At 45.3% G+C, this 27068-nt stretch overlaps 5 protein-coding genes and 1 long non-coding RNA gene across 13 annotated transcripts; 4 read left to right on the top strand and 2 right to left on the bottom strand.

Annotated features, from left to right (window-relative positions):
- Positions 1-590: 590 nt before the first annotated feature.
- Positions 591-8916, top strand: susd1 (sushi domain containing 1). 2 transcript variants are annotated; one of them, XM_055511873.1, is made up of 18 exons: positions 591-1210; positions 1290-1433; positions 1662-1817; positions 1886-2038; positions 4342-4521; positions 4799-4978; positions 5114-5293; positions 5522-5701; positions 5809-5988; positions 6065-6244; positions 6354-6533; positions 6677-6841; positions 6932-7026; positions 7325-7511; positions 7635-7728; positions 7968-8223; positions 8314-8353; positions 8481-8916. In XM_055511873.1, exons 1-18 carry the CDS (start codon positions 1159-1161, stop codon positions 8666-8668), a joined length of 2790 nt encoding a protein of 929 aa, XP_055367848.1. In that variant the 5' UTR covers positions 591-1158; the 3' UTR covers positions 8669-8916. The 2 variants fall into 2 exon arrangements, with proteins under 2 accessions (XP_055367848.1, XP_029018313.1); XM_029162480.3 differs by lacking the exon at positions 6354-6533 and having other exon boundaries at positions 592-1210.
- On the bottom strand, positions 7939-10718 carry LOC129604616 (uncharacterized). The gene is made up of 3 exons (XR_008695656.1): positions 10578-10718; positions 8448-8551; positions 7939-8077 (listed from the first exon to the last, which is right to left on the bottom strand). It is a non-coding gene; the product is annotated as an uncharacterized LOC129604616 (long non-coding RNA).
- Positions 8443-13774, top strand: zbtb26 (zinc finger and BTB domain containing 26). 7 transcript variants are annotated; one of them, XM_029162482.3, is made up of 4 exons: positions 8443-8574; positions 8923-9258; positions 9477-9648; positions 11427-13774. In XM_029162482.3, the coding sequence occupies exons 3-4, from the start codon at positions 9617-9619 to the stop codon at positions 12778-12780; spliced, it is 1386 nt and encodes a 461-aa protein (XP_029018315.1). In that variant the 5' UTR covers positions 8443-8574; positions 8923-9258; positions 9477-9616; the 3' UTR covers positions 12781-13774. The 7 variants fall into 7 exon arrangements, with proteins under 7 accessions (XP_029018315.1, XP_055367849.1, XP_040928285.1 ...); XM_055511874.1 differs by lacking the exon at positions 9477-9648 and having other exon boundaries at positions 8923-8971; XM_041072351.2 differs by lacking the exon at positions 9477-9648.
- Positions 13775-13907: 133 nt separating this feature from the next.
- On the top strand, positions 13908-17599 carry p2rx4b (purinergic receptor P2X, ligand-gated ion channel, 4b). Its single transcript, XM_029164166.3, has 12 exons — positions 13908-15034; positions 15130-15277; positions 15366-15437; positions 15943-16015; positions 16092-16188; positions 16263-16343; positions 16421-16562; positions 16676-16812; positions 16894-16987; positions 17082-17147; positions 17228-17329; positions 17433-17599. The coding sequence occupies exons 1-12, from the start codon at positions 14898-14900 to the stop codon at positions 17463-17465; spliced, it is 1182 nt and encodes a 393-aa protein (XP_029019999.1). The 5' UTR covers positions 13908-14897; the 3' UTR covers positions 17466-17599.
- Positions 17600-19352: 1753 nt separating this feature from the next.
- On the top strand, positions 19353-22381 carry gucd1 (guanylyl cyclase domain containing 1). Its single transcript, XM_029163017.3, has 6 exons — positions 19353-19692; positions 19785-19869; positions 19941-20106; positions 20389-20480; positions 20591-20832; positions 21202-22381. Exons 1-6 carry the CDS (start codon positions 19686-19688, stop codon positions 21291-21293), a joined length of 684 nt encoding a protein of 227 aa, XP_029018850.1. The 5' UTR covers positions 19353-19685; the 3' UTR covers positions 21294-22381.
- A 209-nt stretch (positions 22382-22590) lies between these two features.
- upb1 (ureidopropionase, beta) lies at positions 22591-25389 on the bottom strand. The gene is made up of 10 exons (XM_029163015.3): positions 25179-25389; positions 24737-24908; positions 24528-24615; positions 24363-24457; positions 24118-24276; positions 23870-24039; positions 23707-23788; positions 23518-23560; positions 22861-23015; positions 22591-22758 (listed from the first exon to the last, which is right to left on the bottom strand). The coding sequence occupies exons 1-10, from the start codon at positions 25280-25282 to the stop codon at positions 22675-22677; spliced, it is 1152 nt and encodes a 383-aa protein (XP_029018848.1). The 5' UTR covers positions 25283-25389; the 3' UTR covers positions 22591-22674.
- Positions 25390-27068: the final 1679 nt, after the last annotated feature.

Here is a 27068-nt window from a genome sequence, read left to right as displayed (position 1 = left end):
AACATGTGTTGATGAGCACAGTGGACATTGAAGGGATGAGGCAACCACTAACAAGCAATAAGCTTGTTAGTGGTTGAGGCTGGTTTGTGCTTTTAGGTCCTTAAACGCAACACGTCACAAAACAGAAAGTCTGAGTCATCCTTGTCCAACGATCTGATCATTTGTTGCATTCTTCATGAACACTGGAACAGCTGGGTTATACATTTTACCCAGCTGCGTTATATTATGAGATAATTCTAAAAATTTTTCCCCTCATTCATTTTAAACATCCTGGTAAAGAGATGGTCATTAAAAAGGTCAAATACCTGTTATAAGATACTTTTAGGCAGCAGTGACAAAACTGGATGTTTTCATTCAATGTTTCCCGATGATTTTTATAATCTCTTTTTTTGTACAGATGTTTGGAGGCCGGCTGCTTAGGCTTAATCAGTCCAGGCCAGCAGGCCCTGGTGGGAGGGGGCTGCTTATTAGTTTGAGTGACAGCAGGACCCCAGTCGGAGCCCCGCTGGGCAGAGCGATAGCACTGCACCAGACTTATCTCCCCTTCCCACAAACCGACCCCACCACTACCAGCACGGCCACCGCCACCAGTACAGAGGCTGTGGCGGGACGGAGAAAGAGTCTTTAAACTGACGTGAATTGTTCTCATTTCGTTTAAATGCAGGTCAATGGTTATTTGGTGTAAAGTAGATCAAAGACAAAATGGCATTTATTACATGTCTACACTGACAATCACTCATTAATGTGAAGTTGAGCTGGATGCAGTTTCTATGACATTTATTGACACTTTCTTCTTATTGTTAGTTACCTATTGTGTTATGGCAGAAGGTTCGTAATAGTAAGGTCTGAGGTTCATGAAACCAAAAATAGCTGTTATCAGCATGACTGTGCAGTTGAGTGAGCGTATCTTCCGCATGTGGAGCGTAACCGACCGTGTCAGCGGGTGACAGACGAAGCCGCAGAGAGCGAGAGCTGCAGCAGGACCATTGAGAAAAAGAAGACGCATCCCGGCATGACCTCAGCTCACCCGCTCACACAGGGCTCCCAATCCTGGCTATCAAATCCAGACGGAAGTACCGCATTTTGATAAAAAAAGAAAAAATGAGGAGACCGAGTGTCTGGTGAATTGACAACAGGACGAGGAGGTTCTCAGAGAGGATGGACGACGGAAACATAACGGCGTTTGTTCTTCTGCTCGGCGTCGTGGCAGGTGAGAATAAAGGAATAAACATCATTCACAGGTTTAATACCTTAACAAGGTCTGAAGATGTCGGTTCTTCTCCTCCCAGGAGCCATGACAGTGTGTGGACAAAGTCTGGACGTGTGCGCCACCTGCCACACAAACGCCACATGTGAAGACAAAGACGACGGCTCCGGCAAAGTCTGTAACTGCAAGTACGGCTTTGTTGGAAATGGAAGAACCTTCTGTCAAGGTAGGAACATGAATGCGATGCATATTTTCTGAGTAGCAATGTGGAAAAGCTTCCTCAGAGTAATGTGTGAAAGAACGTCTTCATAGAACTGGATCCTCTTCCAAACAAAACCAAAGCCAACATGTCAACCTACTATTGGACTAGAAGTTACAGCATCAGCTAATTCCCCAGGATTCATCCTCTGGGATCATGATTGTGTGTCAAATGTAACAAGTACCTGTCTTCCAGATAAAGATGAATGTCAGATAGGAGCCAGTAATATCTGTGGGCAGCACACCACCTGCCACAACACGTACGGCAGCTTCTACTGTACCTGCCACGACGGCTACAGCCCGTCTAACAGCATGTCCACCTTCATCCCCAACGATGGGACCCACTGCACAGGTGACTGAGCTGCTAGTGGCTGAGAGCAGACGGTACGTGCCTGGTTTCATTGTGACCTCGCTCTGCAGACATTGATGAATGCAGGGTCGCGGGGCTGTGCGGTGAGGGAGGGAGCTGCAGGAACCTGGAAGGCAGCGTCGAGTGCAGCTGTGAGGTCGGGTACCGCGTCCAGAACGGAGCCGAACCCTTTCACCCCCGCAGAGACCGGGCTGCCTGCAAAGGTAAAGCCACAGAACGTGGACACGCGATGCAGCTGGTAGGACTGTGAAGCAGAACGTGGTAGGACTGTGAAGCAGAACGTGAAGCTAAAACATGGTAGGACTGTGAAGCTAGAACGTGAAGCTAGAAAGTGGTAGGATGTGAAGCAGAACGTGGTAGAACTGTGAAGCTAGGACGTGGTAGGACTGTGAAGCAGAACGTGGTAGGACGATGAAGCTAGAACGTGAAGCTAAAACGTGGTAGGACTGTGAAGCAGAACGTGGTAGGACGATGAAGCTAGAACATGAAGCTAAAACGTGGTAGGACTGTGAAGCAGAACGTGAAGCTAAAACGTGGTAGGACTGTGAAGCAGAACGTGGTAGAACTGTGAAGCTAGGACGTGGTAGGACTGTGAAGCTAGAACGTGAAGCTAGAAAGTGGTAGGGCTGTGAAGCAGAACGTGGTAGGACGATGAAGCTAGAACGTGAAGCTAGAACGTGGTAGGACTGTGAAGCTAGAATGTGGTAGGTCTGTGAAGCTAGAACGTGGTAGGACTGTGAGGCAGAATGTGGTAGGACTGTGAAGTTAGAACGTGGTGGGACTGTGAAGTTAGAACATGGTGGGACTGTGAAGCTAGAACATGGTAGGACGATGAAGCTAGAACGTGAAGCTAAAACGTGGTAGGACTGTGAAGCAGAATGTGGTAGGACGATGAAGCTAGAACGTGAAGCTAAAACGTGGTAGGACTGTGAAGCAGAACGTGAAGCTAAAACGTGGTAGGACTGTGAAGCAGAACGTGGTAGAACTGTGAAGCTAGGACGTGAAGCTAGGACGTGGTAGGACTGTGAAGCTAGAACGTGAAGCTAAAACGTGGTAGGACTGTGAAGCTAGAACGTGAAGCTAGAAAGTGGTAGGACTGTGAAGCAGGACGTGGTAGGACGATGAAGCTAGAACGTGAAGCTAAAACGTGGTAGGACTGTGAAGCTAGAACGTGAAGCTAGAAAGTGGTAGGACTGTGAAGCAGGACGTGGTAGGACTGTGAAGCTAGATGGAAGCTAAAAAGTGGTAGGAGTGTGAAGCTAGAACGTGAAGCTAGAACGTGAAGCTAAAACATGGTAGGACTGTGAAGCCAGAACGTGAAGCTAGAAAGTGGTAGGGCTGTGAAGCAGAACGTGGTAGGACGATGAAGCTAGAACGTGAAGCTAGAACGTGGTAGGACTGTGAAGCTAGAATGTGGTAGGTCTGTGAAGCTAGAACGTGGTAGGTCTGTGAAGCTAGAACGTGGTAGGACTGTGAGGCAGAATGTGGTAGGACTGTGAAGTTAGAACGTGGTGGGACTGTGAAGTTAGAACATGGTGGGACTGTGAAGCTAGAACGTGGTAGGACGGTGAAGCTAGAATGTGAAGCTAGAACGTGGTAGGACTGTGAAGCTAGAACGTGAAGCTAGAACGTGGTAGGACTGTGAAGCTAGAACGTGAAGCTAGAACGTGGTAGGACTGTGAAGCAGAACGTGGCAGGACTGTGAAGCTAGAACGTGAAGCTAGAACGTGGTAGGACTGTGAAGCAGAACGTGGTAGGACTGTGAAGCTAGAACGTGGTAGGACTGTGAAGCTAGAATGTGGTAGGTCTGTGAAGCTAGAACGTGGTAGGACTGTGAGGCAGAATGTGGTAGGACTGTGAAGTTAGAACGTGGTGGGACTGTGAAGTTAGAACATGGTGGGACTGTGAAGCTAGAACGTGGTAGGACGATGAAGCTAGAATGTGAAGCTAGAACGTGGTAGGACTGTGAAGCTAGAACGTGAAGCTAGAACGTGGTAGGACTGTGAAGCTAGAACGTGAAGCTAGAACGTGGCAGGACTGTGAAGCTAGAACGTGAAGCTAGAACGTGGTAGGACTGTGAAGCTAGAACGTGGTAGGACTGTGAAGCAGAACGTGGCAGGACTGTGAAGCTAGAACGTGAAGCTAGAACGTGGTAGGACTGTGAAGCTAGAACGTGGTAGGACTGTGAAGCAGAACGTGGCAGGACTGTGAAGCTAGAACGTGAAGCTAGAACGTGGTAGGACTGTGAAGCAGAACGTGGCAGGACTGTGAAGCTAGAACGTGAAGCTAGAACGTGGTAGGACTGTGAAGCTAGAACGTGGTAGGACTGTGAAGCAGAACGTGGCAGGACTGTGAAGCTAGAACGTGAAGCTAGAACGTGGTAGGACTGTGAAGCAGAACGTGGTAGGACTGTGAAGCAGAACGTGGTAGGACTGTGAAGCTAGAACGTGGTAGGACTGTGAAGCTAGAACGTGGGTGAAGCGTTTCACACTCCTGCACCCCACAGAGGTGGACTGCGGTCGGCCCGTCCCAGTGGAGGACACGGTGCTGCTCTCAGTCACAGGGACCACGTACGGCAGTGAAGCCACGTACGCCTGTGACCAGGGCTTCGTGTGGAGGAGCGGAGACAACAGCTCCGTGTGTGGAGCTGACGGCCGATGGAAAGGCCCCACTTTGGCCTGTGAAGGTAACAGAACATGATGCTTTGGTTTTAAGCCTTAATCCTCAGTGCAGTGTGTGCATTCTAACCAGTGGTAACTCATTGTGCATGGTGCTTAGTATGTGGCTGGCTTTGGGTGGAATGTGTCCACTCACATTTAGCCTGTTGACCATAAGGTGATTGTTTGTCCTGACCTGATTTTTGTTTCAAACATACAGTGAGTTTTTACCCAGTTTCAGGGAAACAGGCATCATAAAAGTGAAGGGGTTACTTTCATGCGGTCTGTCACTGCTTTGGCTCTCAGAGGTTGACTGTGGTCCTCCACCCGCCCTTCCTCACGCTCAGATGCTGTGGAATGAGAGCTCAAAGATGGGCGCCGAGGTGGTTTATCAGTGTAACCCTGGATATCATAATGTTGGAAAGGGCAACGTCTCCACCTGTTCAGCTGCAGGACAGTGGGAGAGGCCGCCTTTGCTTTGCCAAGGTACCGTTCCTATTGTACCCAATCATCATGTGATTTTCAGGTTAACCACCATAGAACACACGCAGATGTCGCTCTGTCTTTCTTTTGAAGCTGAAACCTGGCATTAATATCACCTAGTTGTGCTTCACATTGTAGAGACTTTGTGTGGTCGTCCTCGTAAAATCGAAACCACCGAGCAGGTGTGGGATGGTAACTCATCTCCCGGCAGCACTGTGCTCTATATCTGTAAGGAGGGATTGTATAACCGAGGAACGAGCAATGTGTCGGTCTGTAACACAAACGGTCAGTGGACAGTCCCAGCTCTGTCGTGCCAAGGTAACTCCCACTGAAACTGAGTCTTCTTATGCACATAGCTCATTAAGCATAGAATCTGTTATTCTGTATTAGTGGTGTTGTCACGAGAAATAAGAGATCACTTATCATATAGTTAGAAAGCTAAAAAGGCTTTTATTATTTGATGTATTCATATTCATACTAATTCACCGTGTTGTTTGTTTTTGAAGCCCTGTTTAACCCTCCCACCCTTATTATTCCCTGTCCCAGAGATATTATGTGGGGATCCTCCAGCGCTGCCCCACACTGGGCAGGTGTGGAACGGCAGCTCCAGCCCCGGCAGCACAGTCACTTACTACTGTAAAATAGGATTTTCCCACAGTGAAGGAGATAACGTCTCGCTGTGCACTCGTAACGGTTCCTGGACAAGGCCCAGCATGTCGTGCCAAGGTAACGCGCTGCTGCCGTGGCGGCGTCAGTGCTGTGGTGGGTTCTGCTCCCCCTCCTCTGCGGCCCGGTGACAGGCGCCCACAGTCAACGTGCTTTCATGTCCTCAGAGGTCCACTGCGGCGCCCCCCGGCCCGTCCCTCACGCCGTCATGCTGTGGGACGCGGGCTCCGCTTTCGGTTCTCGGGTGGTTTATGGGTGTGAACCTGGATATCGCAGTGTTGGACGGGGGAACGTCTCGGTTTGTACAGCCAGCGGGGAATGGGAGGAGGCGTTGCTGCAGTGTGAAGGTGATGTTCATGTAAGAGCAGGGGGATTGTGTTTAAACCTCTGCCTAACAGACACTGACCTGTCCTTTTATCATAGAAATCACTTGTTCTGAGCCCGTCTTTAAACCTCACGCTAAAATGCTGTGGGACGGCACCTCACACATTGGGAGCGTGGTTTATTACCAGTGTGATGAAGGGTATCGGACCAGGAGCCCACAGAATCACTCAGTGTGTGGAGAGAATGGACAATGGGAGGACGTTGATCTATGGTGTGAAGGTGCATCAGAATATTTATTGTCAAACTGTCAAAAATCCTGTTTTTGCTTTTTGTTGTTGTTTTTAACCCTTGAGACCCACAGTCTGTGCTAATTTATGTGTGTATGCAGAAATAAGCTGTGGTCCCCCACATAGCCCCCCCTATACTAACCTCCTGTGGGACCACACCAGCAAACCGGGCAGCACGGTGTGGTATGAGTGTATGGATGGATTTTACCTGGAGAGTGGAAATAATAATTCAGTATGTTCAATATCAGGAGTGTGGGGGGAAGTATCTGTGACGTGCAAAGGTAAAGAACAGCTCCTACTAAAATGTGGGAGAGACAGTTACTGTGCACGCGCTTTTCATGGTCTCACACTGAAACCTGCACATGAACGTTTGTTTGCGTGACCTTTTGACCCTCTGAGCCGCTGTGCGCCGTCATCTCTCCAGCTAAATGTGGTCCGGCTCCCTTCCTTGCCCACGCGGAGGTGGTGTGGCACAACACCAGCGTTGTGATCCACCGCTGTGCAGATGGGTTTCACAGCTGGAGGGGCAGCGGCGTCTCTGTGTGCGGCGGCGCGGGGGCGTGGCACAGAGCTACTCTCAGATGCATAGGTTGGCACTTTTAGCCTATTTCTGAAGTGACTCCATTTTTTTCACCACCACCAGCAACTGTGACTGTTACCACCCTTATGTTGTTTACAGAAAGAAAGCCGCCAATCAACCACCTGTTTGTCCAGAACCAAAAATGTTTACACTGGAGAGCGGAGAAGTATGAAGAGGATACAGAGGTTTATAAGGTAACAGGCGAGACCATCCTGATAAGAAACTACTTGATCAGCCACAAAATACAGACTTAAAATAATGTACAGCAGAGCCCAAAACAAAACAGAAAATTAACATAAGGCTGCTCTCAAATCAGTCACGACTCTAGTCAACATGTGGACCTTGACCAAGAGACTGTTGCTTGAAATGGTTTTGTTTCATGTTGTACTCAGCTAGAAGATCTGAGCCACTTTCTATGAAATACACTAGACATCACCAACATTACTGAGGGGCTTCGTGACCCCCGGCTGATTGGTTTCGTGACCTTTTCAGGTGGTGTTCACGGGGTCTAGAGACTTCCAGAGGTCTTTTCACGACCAAAGGAAACAATTTCTGAGCTCTAAGGCCGAGCAGCTGGATCTCTGCCTCAACCTGCTCCCAGTGACGAACTACAGCATCTTCATCACTGCAGTCACTGCCAAGTTCACAGCCAGCACCACCGCTAACACCAGCTTAACAGGTATCAGAGCACCTGTGGCTCCCGACAAGATAATTCGCTGCATTCTGTTTAGAGCTTTGTGGATATACTAAAAATGTATTTCTTTTCCTTATAATGGAAATTAAATGTGAAACTGTTCCACAGTGCCTCCTGCACCACTTGTTTACTACAGGGAATTTGAAACTCTCGCACCAACACTGAGTCTTCGCAGATCAGTGAGCACACTGGACCCAATCAGGTGAGATCCAAGACAACAGGGCAGCAGTAACAACAGACTCATTACTGATCAAAGTCATAACAGGAAACCTGAGTTTAGAGATTATAAAAGAAATGGTTTGTCATACAGTATAAAGGGCTAAATAATTTAGATGAGAATTTATTGTAAATCCACAGTACATACAAATTCCATCATATACACAAATGTTATTTTTTCAAAATAAAACTTAAACTTGGAACTTTTTATTCTCTGTTGGGCAGTTTGTACCAAGTGTTGGTGCTTCCTGCGGAGGGGATTGTTGTGTTTGATTGTTCCTCTTCTGGAAGCTCAGACCCTTCAGTCCAGAACACACGCTCCTCAGAGTACGTCGCTGCTCAGATCCATGTCAGACATGTTGGGACACAGATGAACTTTACTGTAGGGGACAGACTTCACTATGGAGGATTCTTTAATGCTCCACTGGAACATGGCAGAGACTATTACATCATCCTACGTGCTGTCAGCCAGTGGAAAACAGTGGGTGAAATAATTGCATTGAAAATGTTGTAAGTGGGAAACAGCAACTGATTTTCAGTCTGTTGGTCCCTGTTTTTTCTTCTTTTACAGGCTTTGAAAAGTGTGTGTGTCATGTGGGCTAAAGTAAAAGGTACACTTTTTTAGTTGAAAATGAATGTTTTTCAAGTTACATCACATGCGGTTACAACATTGTAAAGCTTATATGTAAAATAATACATAGTTACCAGTTGCTTATACACAACATTTCCTCATCTCAGGCACATCTTCTAGTCTGAGGGTTTCCTTGTTGTCTGCTGCTGCATCAGTAGTGGTGGTTGCCATGGTGATTCTGGGTGGATACATTTTCACCAGGTATGGTGGATACAAAGCACAGCACATTATTCACCTGATAATGTGTGAAACTATATCATTTAACTATATGGATTGGTTCATAAGTTACCAATAGATTGAAGAATGTTAACTAGTAGTAGCAATAGTATTAATAGCAGTAGTACTAACAATATTATACTTATATTAATAATAACAGTTTCAAGTTTTTTCTTGTGTAGTTTATAAATAACCTAAACAACGTAATCACAAACTGAAACATAATAGTCAGCCATTTAAAGAAAGACAACTGTCATACCTGTTGTAACAAGAAATGTTTTGCGCCACCAGACAATTTAAATATATCTTTCAACCATGTTTTTTCTTTTCCAGCTTTTGCAAGAAGACATGACACGCTGAGTTCTGTTCTATGTCAAATCAGGTTGCGTTTTTGTGCATTTTATTTTGTACACTGTGTAAATTATATATAAATCTTTTTCAGGAGCTGTTTGATGTCTGCTGTAAATGATTATTGAACGTCCTGCCCTTTTGTAATTATGAGGAACTACGATAATAGACTGTTTCTGGAAATGAGATCATACCCTTCATAAAACTGAAAATCCCATGAGTGCATTCAACCATATTAAGAATGAACCATTAGGGTTATTATCAGACATGGCAACACATCTAGCACAGTCAGGCTAAAGGGCACTTGAAGAAGATAAGGAGGTCAGTTTGTCAGTTTAAAGTCATTGTAGTTTAAAGCTGGAAGTTAGGTCCTGTTGCGTATCTAACTTCACTGACAAATCGATTTTGGATGTACAGACGTGGCTTTTATGTGTTGAACGCCACAAACAGATTAACAAGCAGGTGGGCCCAAGAACAGGTTCTGGAGAGACGCTGGAGTTGTTATTGTTGTTGTTGTTGTTGTTTGATTTAATATACAGGTAACAAAATCACAGCAAGGCAAAGCAAGAAAACTGTAGGTTGAAAAAACTAAGGAACAGAAAATAACTGCAGAGCAGGAATTAACAGATATCAAAGGAGCTAAAGGTCAGGGAGTTGAGCGAACTGTGAAGTATTGAGGATGCCTCGCTCAGGCTCTTTGCTACTACAAACGTGAGTATAAAATACAAACAGAAATCAACTAAGTGACAAACACCTGGACAGAAAACACAAAACATTAAAACTACATCATTTAAAGCTTGTTGGTAAAACACAAGAGTGCTTAGGAGAATGCTTGGTCATTTGACTGAAGATGTCAAAGAAAATAGTTACCATGGTGACAAGGTGAAAAGAAAACAAGTCTTTGAACGTTTTCAAACAAACTTAACACATTTCTGTGTCTATTTGACAAAATTAGAAAGTACTAATTGCTGACAGAAGAAGAGACTGTGGACCACTGAGCGAGTGGCCCAAAGAATTCAGAGAATCTCAGGGCATGATGTGCTTAAAGTAATTAATGTCTAGACATTTGAGTTTGAGTTGTGTTTCTATTTACTGACTATTATAGAATGAATCAGAGCTGAATCCAGCGTTGAAAGTAGAAGAGACGATGTGAAGAGCACAATATTTGCACACTATGCTGCAGTTTCCCAAAACGGCTCGTTTTTGCATCTACGTCACCCACGTGACTGAGTGTTTAGGCTTGTGACTGGTTGGGAACCACTGAGATCCCGTCCTGGCTTTTCCAGAGGATCAAACTCGCAATATAATCACGCAATCACGCAATATAAAGTCCTACGTATTACTGCCACCAGAAGAAGAAGAAATTAAAAAATATTTTTTCATAATAATAAGATATGAAAATATGTCGTCATACCGAGAAATGGTTTCACGTAATAAAAAGATACTTTTCTCATAATGAAGAGAAGTGTTTTCTCGTTGTTACGATACATTTATTTTCGTAATAACAAAGTTAAAAATATCTTGAGGGCAGTAATAAGTTGCCGTATTACTTGAAACAAGCGAAACAAAATGTCAAATGTCCGACATTCAACCTTCTAGTTTTTGTGTGATTTTCAATCCTGAAATTATAACATAAATACCGTAAATCTTTGGGGTCTTTGAACTGGTTTTACTTCCGGTGCAGCTTTTTCGTATCTCCGTCCACGGGCGAACCAGGTCAGTGTCCGACCGACTACAAGCATCGGGTTTGTTGACAGTGTGTTATAACAGGTACACAACACTTATTACTGTGTAACAAAAGACAGCACGCGCGTGCAGCTAAGTGATAGTGTACTGCTAAGCTATTGTTAGCATAAAGCAGACTGGGACGTTAGCTGTGCAGCAGTAGCCGTTAGCTAGGCCAGCGTGAAGCATGTTATTGTAGCTTCGACTAACGGTAGGCGGAGTGGTCACTTTATAAAAGACAGTCTGTTCTTACTAGGACTCAAACAACAACATGCAGGTCCACGTTGTCCTCGAAAGAAGAATGTCATACGAACGTAGCTTTACCGTAGGCAAGTCGGTTCCGTTAGTAAAGTCCAGAGGTCCAGTCAAAGCCCGTAGACAATAAACAGGCGTGTGTTTTAAACGCTAGTGAAAATCGTGTTTCGGCTGCACATTTGGCGTGATTTTACTCTTCTTACACTGTGCTCGTTAATTCAGAGAATAAAATAATGTTGAATATCATGTTTCACTACATACAATTAAATCGTCGGAGGGGGCAGCGGTCATGATGATGCACTTAATAAAATTTTAATAAAGTTTGATGGATTATTGTGATAATGATTGTAGTTGATGCTGGTAGTGGCTGTATATATATATAAATATATATATATTTATATTTATTATTATTGTTATTATTTTTTAAAGTAAATTTCAAGACGATTTTTCAGATATATATTTGCTGAATCAATAAAAACAATGACACGGTTCCTGTTGGTCTTCAACAGGTTTGCTCCTGCTGCCGGCTCTTGGTTCACCATGGCACAGAACCAGGTCATCCTGCAGTTCAGATTTGCCACGTTTGGGGATTCTATGCTGCAAAAGATGAATCTCCTACGACACCAGAGACGTTTCTGTGATGTCACTGTGCGCATTAACCAGCTTGAGGTCCCTGGTCACAAGGTGGTGTTTGCCGCGGGCTCTTCTTTCTTAAGGGACCAGTTCATCCTTCAGCAGGACTCCGGGGAGGTCCAGATCACCATGATCCAGGAAGCGGAGGTGGGCCGGCAGCTGCTTTTGTCCTGTTACACAGGACAGCTGGAGTTTCCTGAGCTAGAGCTGGTGCATTACCTTACAGTGGCCAGCTTTCTCCAGATGGGCCACATTGTGGAGCAGTGCACGCAAGCCCTCAGTAAATTCATCAAACCACAGACTACGCTCAACATGAAGCCTGATGTGGATGCAGAGAGGGAGAAAAAGGAGGAGGGTTCAGCCTCCCAGACCCAAAGAGAGCAGAAGCACTCTCACGTACAGAATGTCCATTATGAGAAGGGAGATGTGGAGCAGGTTGTGGATGACAACAATTGCAATGATGTTGATGGCGATGATGACGGTGACAGTGACGATGATGATGATGAGGATGATGATGATGTGATCATACAACCTAAGTCCCCTTTCCAAATTCTAACTAGAAGGCAGACACAAGGTACAGACAAGAGTGACATCACTATAGTAAAGGTGGAGTCTGTTACTGAAATAGCAGAGAACTCCATTACCAGCCCACCTGCTGCACTCCGTTCACCGGAGCCCCAGCACTCACTGATCAACTCCACTGTGGACAGTCGCAGCAGTGAGATGGCACTTCCACCTGGCATGGCCAGTTACCCGCTCAGTCCCCTTCCATCGTCGCCCCCTGCCGAGAAATACAACGGGCACCAGAGGAGCTACGACAAACCTCTCCAGTGGTACCACCAGTGTCCCAAGTGTTCCCGGGTCTTCCGCCAGCTGGAGAACTACGCCAACCACCTCAAGATGCACAAGCTGTTCATGTGCCTTCTGTGTGGCAAGACATTCACACAGAAGGGCAACCTGCACCGGCACATGCGTGTGCACGCCGGCATCAAACCCTTCCAGTGTAAGATCTGTGGTAAGACCTTCACGCAGAAGTGTTCTCTGCTTGATCACCTGAACCTGCACAGTGGCGACAAACCCCATCGGTGCAACTACTGCGACATGGTGTTTGCTCATAAGCCAGTTCTCCGGAAGCATCTCAAACAGATCCATGGGAAAAACAGCTTTGACAATGCAAATGAAGGCAGCCTGCACGACGGGGCACTTGACTTTGACTTTGGCCGAGTATGAAACCAGACAGTTGTAGTTGATTTGCTGGACGCACACAGGAACTGTTTATTACAAAATAAAGCTTTGCTATAAAAAAATGAGAAGCAGCATTATCAAAGATGGGAAAACAAGTGAATACTCTCATTCTGTTGGATTTAACTGGAAAAAGACTAGAAACTATCCGGTTCCACATTTCTCTGTAGGTTCATTACTGTATATTATTTTTTTTTCTGCTATACATTATAAATGCCTTCATACTGTACTTGAAAATTCAGCACTGAAACACAACAGTAATGACTGTGCAGTGCAGTGCAAAAGTATTCATAACCTTGAACCTTTTGTCATGTTACAACCACAATTTAAATTCAATTGAATTCATTTTTTTTATACAGCACCAATTCACAACCTTACACAAATAAACCCTAACAAATCTCTCATAATATTAATATAATATGTTTGAATGTAGCATTTTGTAACTTTGACAATAGGGAAATGGTGGCTTGGTGGCTCATTCGGTAGAGCATTGGATTGGGAAGCAGAAGGTCCCAGCCCGCCAAAGCACCAAGTGTGTCCTTGAGGGGGATGGGTTCAAATGCAGATAGTAATTTCCCCATTGTGGGATCAATAAAGTTCAATTATTATTATTAGTTGGAGGGATATGAATACTTTGCATGGCTCTGTAAATCATCAATTCCACTGATGAGTCAACATGTCTTTGTCTACAATATCAAAAATATTTCAATATATAAAGCATCCATTTGTGTACTGTATACAGTCTTCTGTAGATTCTCTAGATTATGTGTGAGAATGTACTTAATCAGCAAAAACAAACTTGAAAGAAAGCATTTTATTTTATTGCAGGCAACCCATGCTAACAGGATGCCTACATGGACTTAACCTATGTGTTTGTGACTGACTTTATATCTAAGGTACTATTGGACCAAAGTGACATTGTATTTGAGCTCTCTTCATGGAAGTCGATGTGTGTTACAAAATTAAAAACACTAACGCTTTAGGTTTCATGCTCCTCTGTTTTTCTTATTTTTTGCATATTATAAACTCAACAGATCTGATGTTACTTTAATTCATGAAATATAAGTACTGAAAGTTTATTATCATGGTAAAACGTTTTCAAACATCCTGATCGTTGTTTTACTTCAGCTTATTAGATGTGTGGTCTTGGTTTTACCAGCTTTTTATCAGTTGCTTTGCTGTGTGAGTATCTGACCGTGGAATGGAAATGAGCTGAGGCCACTTACCAGTTCATTGTGTTTTCTGCAGTACTTTATCTTCAGACCAGTGAGTAAATTATCGAGAAGTGTACACAGCACTTCACATGGCATAGTAACAGTCAGTCATACCACACACTTACACACACTTAGCTGTATAGACACCTGTGCATTTGTGATCTTCAGAAAATGAGCTTTACATTTTTAAAAGACAAAAGTTAAATGTCAAAACCATCAGAACTGAGGTTGAGGAGCCTCGTTGTTGCAGAGAAACAACACACGCACCTTCCTTCAGAGCCTTTTAATCAGGTGCCGTTTGAGTATCTGGAACTGGCATGTAAAATGTGAGGTGCGCTTTATCAACTGTTAACCAGGAGTAGAACGGCTGCTAACGAGCTCAGTCAGCTTTACTATATTTATTGAAAGCCTGTGTACCTGTGCAACATGGTGATGTAATGGTTAAAACTGACCTCAGGCACTCTGCGTTACTTCCACAGCCCAAAACCTCACAGACACCCTACAAAATAACCCCAAACAGACGGGGGATAGGTCTGTACTTGCACTTGGTCCGTGAAGGCAACACTGACTAAAAGTCATCACCCATCAGCACTAGGTTTGGCGGTTTAAGCCTGATTCCTCCTGGTCAAGTGTCAGCTGGACAGTGTTCTGCTGTGGTGAACTAGTTCCTTTACCCAGTATTTTTTTTATTTTCCAAAGGTGAATAATTCATCTTTTGGTAGAGTTTTGTTCCACCACAGACTGTTTAAACCTACTTTACCTCCTGGTAAGTGCCTTCAGTCCTCGTCCATGTGGTGAGTGTGATTTGAATACAGCGATGTAATCAATGGATCCACGTCTAACGTCCATGCATTATTGCCGCCCGGTTCATCACCCGTGTGTGTTGCAGCGATGAGTAAGTCTGAAGGGTCCGGCTGCATGACATGTATGTTTAAATATGAAACATCAAGAACCCTGGTTATTCCGAGCAAGGGGGTGGCGTGTTTGTTCAGATTCGCCCAGCTCCTGGTGCTGCTCTATGTGGTGGGGTGAGTAGTAGAGAAATGAAATGCTGTGTTTTAGTTCAATACCCCAGCAGGGATGTTGTTTAAAATAGAGCTGACTGCTGTTAATCTGCTGTTAGATATGTGTGCGTGGTGCGAAAGGCTTACCAGGAGACAGACTCTGTCATCAGCAGCGTCACCACCAAGGTGAAAGGTTTCGCCTTCACCAACACGTCCTACATGGAGCCGCGCTTCTGGGACGTGGCTGATTTTGTGATGCCCCCTCAGGTGTGTTTATTGATTTCTAATCATCATTATCACTGGTGCTAAGACTCTATTTCACTGCCTTCTGACATGTATGTTGCTTCTCTACCAGGGTCACAACTCCTTCTTTGTGTTAACAAATTTGATTGTCACCCCAAAACAAATCCAGACGAGATGTCCTGAGGTGAGATACTGCCTCACATCTATAATTGTGGCTCTTATTGGTCCCCACATGTCACAAGAGTTTGCATGTTTCTAAATATGTCTACAGCTTGTTACTTCTCACGGTTTTAGCAGTTTTTTGACTGGTGCAGCTCCAGTGTCTCAGTGTCTTAGTCTGTGGTTCTCTCCTGTTCTTCCACAATCCAAAGACAAGCTGACTGGAGATTCTTAATTGTGCATAAACTGTGAGTGTGACAGTGAATGATTGCCTGCTTAGATCTCACAGAGCTACGAGAATGGCTGGAGATCATTCACTAAAGACAATTTATTGGGCAGCTTTCTTCCAGGGGTTTGTTATTTTGCATTGTCTCTTACCTATAAACCTGAACAGGACAGAGCAGAGGTTATGGAATTCACATGTTGTTCCTGCCTTCCATCCTTCAGATACAGCAAACCTTTAAACACATGCTTTTTGCATACGTCTCACATCCTGATTTATGTGCTGACTGCTTACATTTCTTCTGCAGCCTCCGGGTCCAACGACGACTTGCATGGACGATTGTGACTGCTTTGAAGGAAGAAATGACCCCCGGGGCAGTGGTAGGGATTTAATCCATCGATTTTACAGCCCAAAAAGAGTCAGGATGATGTGTGCTAACGATACCTGTCCATCCAGGTATACAAACAGGGCTGTGTGTGAACTATTCTGCTACTGTCCAGACATGTCAAGTGCTCTCATGGTGTCCACTGGAAATAGATACAACACTGCCTGAGTATGATGCATCCAGTACAGTCGCTTACAATAAAGGTTTTATACTATAAGGTATAAACATGTATTTTCCTGCAGACCTGCACTCCTGGCCGAGGCCGCGGACTTCACTGTGTTGATCAAGAACAGCATCACATACCCAAAGTTTAACTTTCACAGGTCAGTGAACTACTTAGGAACTTCACAGTCAGTACAGGTGCTGTCGAATCAAATGTGCGTCTTCCTTCCTCATCCAGAAGGAACATACTGCCACATATCAACTCTTCATACCTGAAGACCTGTGAGTTCAACCGCTCCACAGACCCCGACTGCCCCATATTCCGTCTCAAACACATCGCATTGGAGGCTGGAGAGGACTTTCAAGACATGGCTGTAAAGGTGCATCAAGAGTTAAACATTGTCCAGTTTTTAGGTTTAGACATTGAAGCATCATATTTGTCCAGACTCACAAATGAAGAATGTAGTTTGAAAGTATTAGTGTGCTTGTAAAGGGCGGCATCCTGGGAATCATTATTGACTGGACCTGTGATCTGGACTGGTGGGCCAGGAAGTGTTACCCCAAGTACAGCTTCCGCAGGTTGGACAACAAGAACCCAGTGAATAACGTGGCGCCCGGATACAACTTCAGGTAGTATTCTGGACAGGTGGTCTTATTTACTGTATGTCTACCTGCAAATAAACACACTAACCCAAGAAGCCCATCCTTCAGGTTTGCCAAATACTACCAGACTCCGGATGGCGAAGAAATCAGGACCTTAATCAAAGCATATGGGATCCGGTTTGACATCATTGTCTTTGGAACTGTGAGGCTTGAATTATTGGTTACTGTCACTTTCTCAAAACCTGTGTGGTCATTTTGCAGCGATAGTAGATGAGGTGTTTGCTATCGTCTCACAGGCAGGAAAATTTGGAATACTACCAACTATTATTAACCTCGCCGCAGCGTTAACAATCCTCTCTTTGGTGAGTGGACAAAATTACAATAACTGCTCATTGGAAAATGGATTTAAATATGCCTGGATTTGAATATGCTTTTTGTCCAGATTCCCCATGTGTGTGACTGGATTATGCTGACGTGTATGAGCAAAAGAGATCTTTACCATAAACATAAGGTGGCACATATGACTGAGGGTGATTCTCAATCAGTAAGTAACAAGACATTTAAAACAAATGCATCTTTAAATCTTATTTTACTCTTCTAATGTTCATTACTCCACAGATAATATGATTATTGCTTTTGTTTTGCAGGTGTCAATGGGCACCACCTATGGAACTCAGTAACACATCACAACAACATGAAAACATTTTTTCTGCAGTCATGCAAACCTACTCTAAAAATTCAATATCATTCAAATTGATGAAATGCAGATGTGTAACACTACACTAAGCATAAAATAAATGATCAATCTCTAAGCAGCATTTTGAGTCTTCATGTAAGTAGCACCTTGTCTTGTCATCAGGTCTTGACCTGAGAAGTGACACTGTCAACGGGGATCAGCTGATAGTTGTGTTAAGCACATTTGATTTTTAGATTTTTGGAACTAATAGTTTAAATGCATATTTTGAGCAGGGCATCAACCACTGTCTCGTGCGTTGGGTCTCGTCTGGAGCAGTGACTCTGCATGGTACTGTATAGGATGACAGGAAGACAGACTGTGAAAGCATAAATGTGTAGGTTAGTGAGGAAAAGGCCAGTTATCAACACATTCTTCCCATGAGGAGTTTCATGCTGATACATACCTTTAGTATGTATCAGTCTTTTCACTAACACATTGAACAATATACAGTTGTGTTACATTGCATCACATTGTGCATGTGGTCCTCATGTGGACCCACCACCTACAGGAGGAGTCATAGGAGGCCAGTGCAAGGTAGGTGGGAGCCTCGGGACCCAATCTCTGGACAAGCATTCTGGCTATTGGGACGTGGAATGTTACGTCACCAGGGGGAAAGAAGGGGAAAGCTGTGGCTGTTGTGGAGGCAAAAACTTGAGCCTGGGAGGAGTCCAGGGAGGCCATGGAGGAAGACTATCGTTCAGCCTCAAAGAGATTCTGGAAAACATTCAACACCTCAGAAAGGGGAAGCAGTTCTTCACCAACACTGTTTTCAGTGAATGTGAATCTGATGTTAACAGATGGTGGAAGGAGTACTTTGAGGATCTCCTTAATCCCTCTGACACGTCTTCTGCTGAGGAAGCAGAGGCAGGGGACTCAGAGGTAGACTTACCCATCACCCAGGCTGAGTTCACTGGGGTAGGTGGTAGGAGGTGGATGAGATCAGTCCTGGGTACCTCAAGTCTTGGGTTGTTGTGGGGTTGTCTTGGGTGATGCCTCTGCAACATCGTGTGGAAGTGGGGGACAGGTCCTCTGGACCGGACAACCGGGGTGGTTGTCTCTCTTCATACAAAGGGGGACAGGAAAGTGTGTTCCGAATACAGGGGGATCACACTTCTCAGCCTCTCTGAGACTTCTGCAGAGTGGACGAGGAGAAGAATAAACCACATCACACCAGTGAGCATCCAGGGCTCAAATACGGAAACAGTGGACAGTTTTAAGAGTCTAGGTGTTCACCTAAACCACAAATTGGATTGGATTCACAACACTGATGTCCTGTATTAGAAGAGCCAAGGTCGCCTCCACCTGCTGAGGAGACTGAGGTCCTTTGGAGGGTGCAGGGCCATGCTGAGAGCCTCTGTTATCCAGTACGCTGTGGTGTGGTGGGGAGCATGCAGAACAGACCGGGACAAAAACAAAAAAGACTGTACATGTACATGCAGGTGAAATCATCCGCTGCATCAGACAGTCCTTCAATGGCAGACTGATCCACTGTGTAGGAAGGAGGGTTGCCACAGATCCTTCATACCCACCACTGTTAGACTGTGTGTGTGTGTGTGTGTGTGTGTGTGTGTGTGTGTGTGTGTGTGTGTGTGTGTGTGTGTGTCTTGTAAATATGTTATACGTTGCTGTTAATTCTTCCATTTCTGTAGTTTCTTCGATTCGATCGATTTTCTCCTGAATGACGTTTATCATTTCTCAGATCCATCCTCCGGGACGCGTTTAGTCCTGATCCACACTCCAGTCCAGTTGGAGGCGGTAATACACCATAATGTTGTTTGCCAGCCGCCAACAAAAACTAAAAATAAGACGAAGAAGAAGCGACCAAAGAAGAAGAAACTGCTCAGTATGCTAGCAAACAACAGGGGTGTGAAGAGGAGACGCACCTTTGAAGCCGATACGAAAACAAAAACGCGATAGCGCTGCGTTTTCTGTTCTATTCGTCCCCGTTTAACCGAGTAACCAGCGTACACGGTGGTTGCTCCGCGTCAAACCCGTCAACAGGCAACAACTCCGTTAGCTCGACAGCTAAAACCCGCACCTGGGAAACGGGTTCGCCTACATAGCATCGATGAGGCAGAAACCGCTGCTGCAGATGGTGTAAACAAGACCGAGACGCCTGTGTTGATTCAGCTGCGCGGCCGCTCGTTAAACGGAGGGGGACAGAATGACCGGTGAGTGACACGCGCCGATGTTCAGCTGCGCGATCGTTCGCGCGTGTATCAAGTATTCGATAACACAACACGAAAATGACGGGTTTCCTCAGATGATGCCGTCCTGCTGCACGTACCCACCATTCGGCAGCTTTACCACTGGGACTGCGGCTTAGCCTGCTGTAGGATGGTCCTCAAGTAAGTGCACACAGTGGTGAGCGACGGGCCCCCTGCTGGGAGCCGCAGCGTCTAACCGGCCCGTGTTGCAGGTACCTCCACCCAGTGAGCGACGAGGAGTTCCAGCGAGCCTGCTGGGAGCTGAAGCTCACGGAGAGCGTGTGGACCGTGGACCTGGCCTACCTCATGTGCCACCTAGGACTCAGACACCGCTTCTGCACACAGACGCTGGGTGTTGATAAGGGCTTCAGGAACCAGGTACGTTGCATCGCCTGCGCTGCAAAGGGAAGTGCAGGTCCTCAGGGGGCCACGCGTTACTGATTAGCTTGTTCAGTTGTCCTCACCCGGCCCAGCTTTGGACGGACTCATCCTGACAGTCAGCCACGGCTAGAACTGAACGAGGTTCGTTAGAAATCAAGGAGGCTGCGTTGCCCTTGAGCACCAGGATTGACCACAGTTGCTCTGTATTGTCCTAACCAGATTTGACCAAATTGTAGTTGTGTGTGTGTGACAGGCTTTTTGTTCATTTGTGGTTTACAGTCCTTTTACAAGAAGCATTTTGATACGGAAGAAGACCGGGTAAATGAGCTCTTCCTTAAAGCTGAGAGCAAAGGTGTGGTGGTAAGGAAATGGTGAGTTTTGTATATTTGCTTTTTGTCTTTTGCTTTCATCGGGTACATGCTTTTGCTTTCGATAGTTTGTTACTAATACACATAATGTGTTTGTGTTTATTTTACCACAGTTCCGTAACAGTTCAGGAAATCCAGTCTCACCTGGAGCAGGGTCATGTTGCCATAGTGTTGGTAAACGCTGTGGTCCTGGCATGCGAGCTGTGCTCCTCACCTGTGAAATACTGCTGCTTCCTCCCTGTGGGTCAGAAGTGTTTCTGCCGGAAGCCGGAGTACCAAGGACACTTTGTGGTACTATGTGGTTTCAACAGGACCACAGAAAATATTCTCTACAACAATCCTGCATATTCCGACCGTGAGTCAGTCTTCCAGTATTTGGCATAACTTTGAAAAGCGTGCTAACGTGTATTTAGTGTCAGTTACTAAATTTTGAGTCCATGCATGTAAAAAGTTAAAGGGAGAAGCATAAGTTAATGATATGCAAAGCAATGGACTGTCCACTGTATATTTGCAGTTTGTAGTTATTTTCATGACATCTCTGATCTCTAAAAACTAGTAATGAATTCTAAACTATTTCCGCACATTTTGTACATTTGTTGATCCACCAGCTAATGTATAAAACAATCCAAGAATGAATTTATAATTTAAATAAATTGTTAGTTATATATATTAGAACTCTAGCTGAGTCCATCTTCATGCGTGTGATGTCTTTTTGTCTCACCAGGTGTGTGCTGCACAAGCACCAGTAATTTTGAAGAGGCTCGGCGAAGCTATGGGACGGATGAGGATATCCTCTTCATCTATAAAGACAGTTGATGGACAAGAACGCTACATTGAGAATTATTTCTCCACAGCTCATCCTTATAGTGGAATCATGACGCTGTAGGCCATGCTAGACTAGTGTGGGCACTCGCAGGTCTGCTGGGCCTGTCCTCTGAAGTGCCAACTCGCCCGTCTACTCACCCGACAAACATGTTGCAGGATCACTCAGCCAGCACTACTTGTACCTGTGTAGGATCCACAGCTCGATTGTTCATCAGTGTAAAAGTGTTTATTTTTTTTATTTCCGTTTTTGACACAAATAATTATAATGAACTGTTTTGTCTTTGTTGACTTTTAATGCCTGCAGTTACACAGGTTAAATGTATTTTTCACTGTGAGCAGTGAATTTCAAACCTGTGAGGCTACAGAGGATGAAATCTGGGAATTAAGACCTAGAGTAGGAATTACGATGAAATAATGTGCAAATGCTTCAGGGCGGCTGCTGATAACAGCATTTTGGGTATTATTTGTTCTTTTCAGATGTAATGTGCACGTGTCTCCTGTGTGGCCCCTGACCTCACCTCAACTTGCCTCCTGACTCACCGTTTGATTCAGATGACTAGAAATGTGGAAAGCAGGAAGTAATTCTGTTAAAATAATAAAAAAACAGTCTCAGGTAATTAACACCCTAAAGTGTGACGTGCATATAAACCTGGCAAAATAATTCAATGCAATGCAATACTCCACTGTGCCTGTGGAGCTCAGTCTGTCTGCAGAGGAGCACAGAATGCTGATTGGCCCAATGGAACACCAACCAGTCTCACTCACTTCACTGCTCAAATTCGTGTGTATGTTGCAACTTGCTGGACAGATAGTTGCATTGTTTGTGCTACTCCTCATGGAAGAACAAGGGTTTACTTTGGATTTTTTAATTGTCTATAAACAGTTTTGCACTACATTTTTATATCAGACTGATTATGTTATTTAAATGAAAGGATTTTACCATAAATTTAGCCTGTTGTGAGTATGAAGGTTTGGTGACATTCCCTGTTGCGCTTTCAGGGGACAAACTGCTAATTTTATTTTTAATAATCATAGAGCTGCATTTATTATATGTTGTGAATAAAAGGAGTTTGAATACATCCATCCTTGTCATTATTTTCTGGTGTATGTGAGGCTGGATAACGATCTTCATTTCCGCAGCCGATGAGCTGCAAACTACTATTTTACACTCACTTCATTTGGGCGGGAGGCGGTTTTCTCCCTGGACAAGCTGCCAGTCCACACAAATGTGCAGAAGCCGCATCCAAGACACAATAGCAGAAGATGCAATAATGGTGCTTCTTTAAAGTTGAGATTATACTGTCAACAATTTCATTGACTTTTTATTTGAGGTTAAGTTTGATGAAACAAAATGAATAACTCTCCAGACAAGCTACTCTTTTACAATGTTTGGTTTGAAGTCCTGTCTCACAGCCTTGGTAAGTTCGTCCGCATATTCAGCATATCGTCCAGTCATCTGTAAACAGACATAAATGCATGAAGTGGGTAAAAATCGAGTCCAGTTGCTGCAGGGCGCACGCACACACACACACACACACACTTCCCCGCTAGATTTTACCTTAAAACTCCACTTGTCACTCATTTGCCGGTTCAGGTTCAGATCCATTTCTACCACCAGCAGACCATCACGGGTTCTGGAGAGCCCCGGGGTCCGGCTGCTGTCGGGAGCAGCCACATAACTGGAGCCGTAGAAGTGACCAAAGTCGTGGTGGGCTGCAAACGTCAGTAGAGCAGTTAATACTGGACAGTATAGCCCTGAAATAATACAGCTGTACCCAGCTGTGAGTATGTTGTCACACATGGCCCTGATCTCTCACATTCTACGGTACCATCCTCATCCTGTCACCAGAAGCCCTCTGATCATCACCACAGATTCCAGTCGCCTGATGTGAGACCTGTTTCCACGTTTCACCAACTCAGTCTCTAGTTAATTGACTCATTTCAGCTTCTTTCTACAGAGTCATCAGTTTTCTTACTCTACTCACACTGTCATGTACAGGCACCTGTTACACTATCCTCTATATGTGTATTAATAAGTGACAATATAATAAGTAATAATTAAACTATTCTTAGAAACTTAAGTTTGTTTCTAAATGTTTCTATACAAGTATTTATTTTCACTGTGTGTACTCACATTGTCATCACCACAAAACAAAGGACAGTTCAATGAAACATTCTGACTTACATAAATATGAAATATAACAACATTTCTCACCCTTTTTTCCATCACCAGATGTGAATTCGCTTTTGAAGTGTTCCTGTGTGGAAAGACATCCGTCACACGGTGGCATGTTTATTTCTGTCATCGTTTCAAAGAGCCAGTCGCCATCACGCCACGTCTCAGTCCGTGACCCCGAGCTCTCTGGTTTCCATGGAGACGAGCGTGCGCTGCGTGCCGACTCACCGTTCCAACTCGATTGACGGCGCAGGTGAAACAGTGGTTCGCTATGGCTGCGTTCCTGGCCTCTATTGGCCACATGGCCTCACTGTGGAGCACAGACAGCGTCACACAGACCATGTGTGGCCATATGTTCTACCCGCCGTAAACCGGTTCCACTGGTCCCCACCTGAGAGCTCCGACGGTGGCCGACGGGTTGAAGATGATCTCAGCTCCGTTCATACTGTACATGAACCAGTTGAGAGGGTGGTGGCGGCCGTAGCAGATGTTCACAGCGATCCTCCCGAACTGAGTCTGGAACACGGCGTGGCCGGTGTTGCCCTCCATGTAATACGTGGACTAGAGCGTGGGGAGCAGGAGCGTGAGCGCGCCGCGGCTTGCGGCCTGATGTGCTGCGGATCCTGTAGACGCACTAACCTCATTAAAGTCCCCGATCCTGGGAATGTGGTTCTTGCGGCTCTTTCCCAGCACGTTGCCAGTGTTGGAGATCACCACCGCCGTGTTCCACAGGGTGCCGTGCAGCTCCTCCCGCTCCAGCATCGGGGAAACCACCACCATGTTGTGTTTTCTGGCCAGCTGACGGGAGGGAGGCAGGCGTTAGCGGACGCGCGGCGCGGCGCGGCCCAGCGGCGGCGCACCGGCTCCCGCGGCTTCGCTCTCACCTCCTGGCAGAAGCGCGTGGTGTTTCCTCCTTCCGCCGACTCAGCAAACTCTGTCCACGGCTCTTTTTCGCGGGTGCAGAAGGCAAAGGGCATGGCTGCAGGAGAAAGGGAGGAGATTCACTGCCCTGATGCGTTACATGCATGACGATGCCCCTAAATACTCACTCCAGGCCTCCTGAAAGCAGACCACGTTCACCCCACACATGGCTGCGACCTCCACTATCTCCCCCACGCGGCTGTGCACGGCGCTGACCTGTGGACGGACCAGTCAGTTACACGGTGTCTTTCGCCTTTTCATATGTAGGAAGAAACTGTCTCCGTGCATCAAATCAGCATCCAGCTTATCAGTACTGGGGCACACAACAACACGGGACCTGGTCCAGAACGGGGGCGTCCGTGGGCAGAACAATGCGGTGCTGAACCAGTCCCACCCGGACCCTCCTGGGCGGCCTCAGCTGCTCTGGAGCGGCTTCGAACCTGAAACCCTTCAGCTCAAAGTCACGTTCAGAGGCAGCTTCCGCGGCTGATGTCGGGAGGTCCAGTTTCCTGAGAGAGACGGGACGTGAACGTCATTCACAGCAGTAACACAGACCCCTGTTCGTCGACAGACCATTACTCAATATCTCACTGTGAAACATACGGCTCGTTCTAATGTGAAGCTGCTTCATTTTGTCGCCTACATTGTAAAAACCATGTTGCTGGACTTTCCGAGCCCAGTCTGCAGAGAATAATTCACCCAGAATAAATAGAGCGGTGACAGTTAGATGCGTGATCGACGGAGCTCTTCGGGCTCCGTGCACGCGACCACTCACTCACAGCGTTTCCTTTCCGAACAGAACCCGCCGGACCTCGCTCAGCTCGGCCTGCGGCAGATGCGCCTCCAGGCACTTCTCCACAGATTCAAACTCACACGCAGACATGACTGTGGGTTCACGGCGGCGGCGGCGGCGGCTCAGCTCGCGCTCAGCACGACGCTCTGTTTGCACATTGTTACGCAACGAGAAAAGTCTAAAGCTGAGGTTTGTTGAAGCTGGTTATTAACTAGCACCCGCCCCCCGGTGTTAAAGGTTAACGCGTTTCTGCAATAACTGGTGCCCGACGGCCGCTCTTGGACAGAGCAGCTGTTTGAAGCTGTTTGATTCATCGCTGCTCGTGTTGTAGATGCGGAGGAAGCGAAAAGGAAATAAAAACTACATATATAAGAATACGTCTGCTGTTAATAGCTATCTTTTCTCAATCAAATGTAAAATGTTGAACCTCTGCATTCTGTCTTTGGAGTCTTTAACAAGCTCCGCAAATATTCTGTGACATTATTATAAAACAGTATAAAATACCACATCAACGTGTGATCACGTGTTACGTTTAAATCTAGCGTTTTTTTTACAAGACGTCTACATTTGATAAGTCCGTGTCAGCAGCTGTTCTCGTTACAGCGGCCTTGGCTGTTGTTACTGCGGTGTCAGATCACACGTCTAACTCGTCTTGTGTCGCCTTTTGGTGAACGGTCACGTTGAACTGAAGACGAGCCAGTAGATTTCCTCACTCATACGTCTGGATTCAGGCGACACAGGTCGACAGGCTGCGGTCACGGGGTAAATTGTGTAAGTGTATTATACATGTTATGTTGATATTTCTGCAGAATCCCGTTGTTTTGTACTAATTAAATAGAATATTTTTATAAGCGAGCAACGATCAAACTGCGTTTAACGACCAGAGCTGTTTAGATCGTGTACAGACGACCAAACATTGTCAGGGCATCGACCAGGACAGGCAGCACGCCTTCTGCCTGCTCAAACAGAAGTAGTCGGAAGTCGGTCACCAGTTAATCTGGAAACGCGTTCATCTTTAACACCTGTTAGACGAAGCAAACACAGGCCACTCTAACCAGACTCGTTTGGAAGGATGGTGCTCAAATATAAAATATAATATAAAATATATAATAAACTGTCGGAGGAGGTGTGTTAAAAAAACACGAGACATTAGTATCTGTCAAAAGCTAACCGTTTTTACTTTACTTTTACTAGGCGGAAACGTAACAGGCCTCAGAACGACGTACGGGTGTCTGTTAACCTCTGCTGCCCCCTAGTGGCCTTTCCCGCTACTGTTTTACTTTCTCTGCCACCACTATACACATAAACTTATCTTAACCATTTGTTATCTTGTGTTTCAGCACATCGCTCATATTATGACATAAACTTTGTATTACATTTTTTACACATGTTTTGGTTCATATCTCACAAATGTCTCCTGAAAATGGATCCAGGCTTTTGCGGGTTCATTTGACGTTTGAGAAGTCCGGTTAGACAACTGTATTTCTGGAAAAGGTTTTTGCATTTGAGAACTTTGCTAATTATAAAATATGCAAATTATTACAGAGCAACATTATTCTGAAACTGTTTGGACAATTGTTAGATGCAGTTTTAGTTTCTGCTATCAATTTTGAAACTTTTCCTTCATCTTGAGTAATCTTAATCCCCTTAATTAAGATGTAAAGCTTTTGAACAATGACATATTTACAGCTTTAATGTGTTGTCGTTAGAAGGACTTTGGAGTGATATTAGACTGATGCTGACTCATGTCCTAAAGTGAGACCATAAGAAAAGTAACACACACTGTTTTGAGAAGTGACCTCTGAGGAAGTTTTCAGTAGAAGCAGCAGCTCTCACAGCTGATCTTAGAGGGGAACTGTAGTAAAACGAGGTAAAA

This window comes from Betta splendens, chromosome 9, assembly GCF_900634795.4.
Source record: "Betta splendens chromosome 9, fBetSpl5.4, whole genome shotgun sequence".
NCBI lineage: Eukaryota > Metazoa > Chordata > Actinopteri > Anabantiformes > Osphronemidae > Betta > Betta splendens.
Note: the sequence above shows the minus strand (reverse complement) of the source record. Positions and strands in the feature narration are given on the sequence as shown.

What these genes read in the sequence shown, in the direction of transcription:
- susd1 (XM_055511873.1), top strand. Translation starts at nt 1,159, where the DNA reads ATGGACGACGGAAACATAACGGCGTTTGTTCTTCTGCTCGGCGTCGTG. An exon ending in CGTTGATCTATGGTGTGAAG is followed by an intron (nt 6,245 to 6,353) that starts GTGCATCAGAAT and finishes GTGTGTATGCAG; the next exon opens with AAATAAGCTGTGGTCCCCCA. An exon ending in CGCTAACACCAGCTTAACAG is followed by an intron (nt 7,512 to 7,634) that starts GTATCAGAGCAC and finishes ACTGTTCCACAG; the next exon opens with TGCCTCCTGCACCACTTGTT.
- zbtb26 (XM_029162482.3), top strand. Translation starts at nt 9,617, where the DNA reads ATGCCTCGCTCAGGCTCTTTGCTACTACAAAC. An exon ending in GGCTCTTTGCTACTACAAAC is followed by an intron (nt 9,649 to 11,426) that starts GTGAGTATAAAA and finishes GGTCTTCAACAG; the next exon opens with GTTTGCTCCTGCTGCCGGCT.
- p2rx4b (XM_029164166.3), top strand. Translation starts at nt 14,898, where the DNA reads ATGAGTAAGTCTGAAGGGTCCGGCTGCATGACATGTATGTTTAAATAT. An exon ending in ATTTTGTGATGCCCCCTCAG is followed by an intron (nt 15,278 to 15,365) that starts GTGTGTTTATTG and finishes CTTCTCTACCAG; the next exon opens with GGTCACAACTCCTTCTTTGT. An exon ending in CTGAGGGTGATTCTCAATCA is followed by an intron (nt 17,330 to 17,432) that starts GTAAGTAACAAG and finishes TTTGTTTTGCAG; the next exon opens with GTGTCAATGGGCACCACCTA.
- gucd1 (XM_029163017.3), top strand. An exon ending in TGCTGTAGGATGGTCCTCAA is followed by an intron (nt 19,870 to 19,940) that starts GTAAGTGCACAC and finishes CCCGTGTTGCAG; the next exon opens with GTACCTCCACCCAGTGAGCG. An exon ending in ATAAGGGCTTCAGGAACCAG is followed by an intron (nt 20,107 to 20,388) that starts GTACGTTGCATC and finishes TGTGGTTTACAG; the next exon opens with TCCTTTTACAAGAAGCATTT.
- upb1 (XM_029163015.3), bottom strand. Translation starts at nt 25,282, where the DNA reads ATGTCTGCGTGTGAGTTTGAATCTGTGGAGAAGTGCCTGGAGGCGCAT. An exon ending in CCACGCGCTTCTGCCAGGAG is followed by an intron (nt 24,277 to 24,362) that starts GTGAGAGCGAAG and finishes CCCTCCCGTCAG; the next exon opens with CTGGCCAGAAAACACAACAT. An exon ending in ATCTGGTGATGGAAAAAAGG is followed by an intron (nt 23,016 to 23,517) that starts GTGAGAAATGTT and finishes TGACGTTTGCAG; the next exon opens with CCCACCACGACTTTGGTCAC.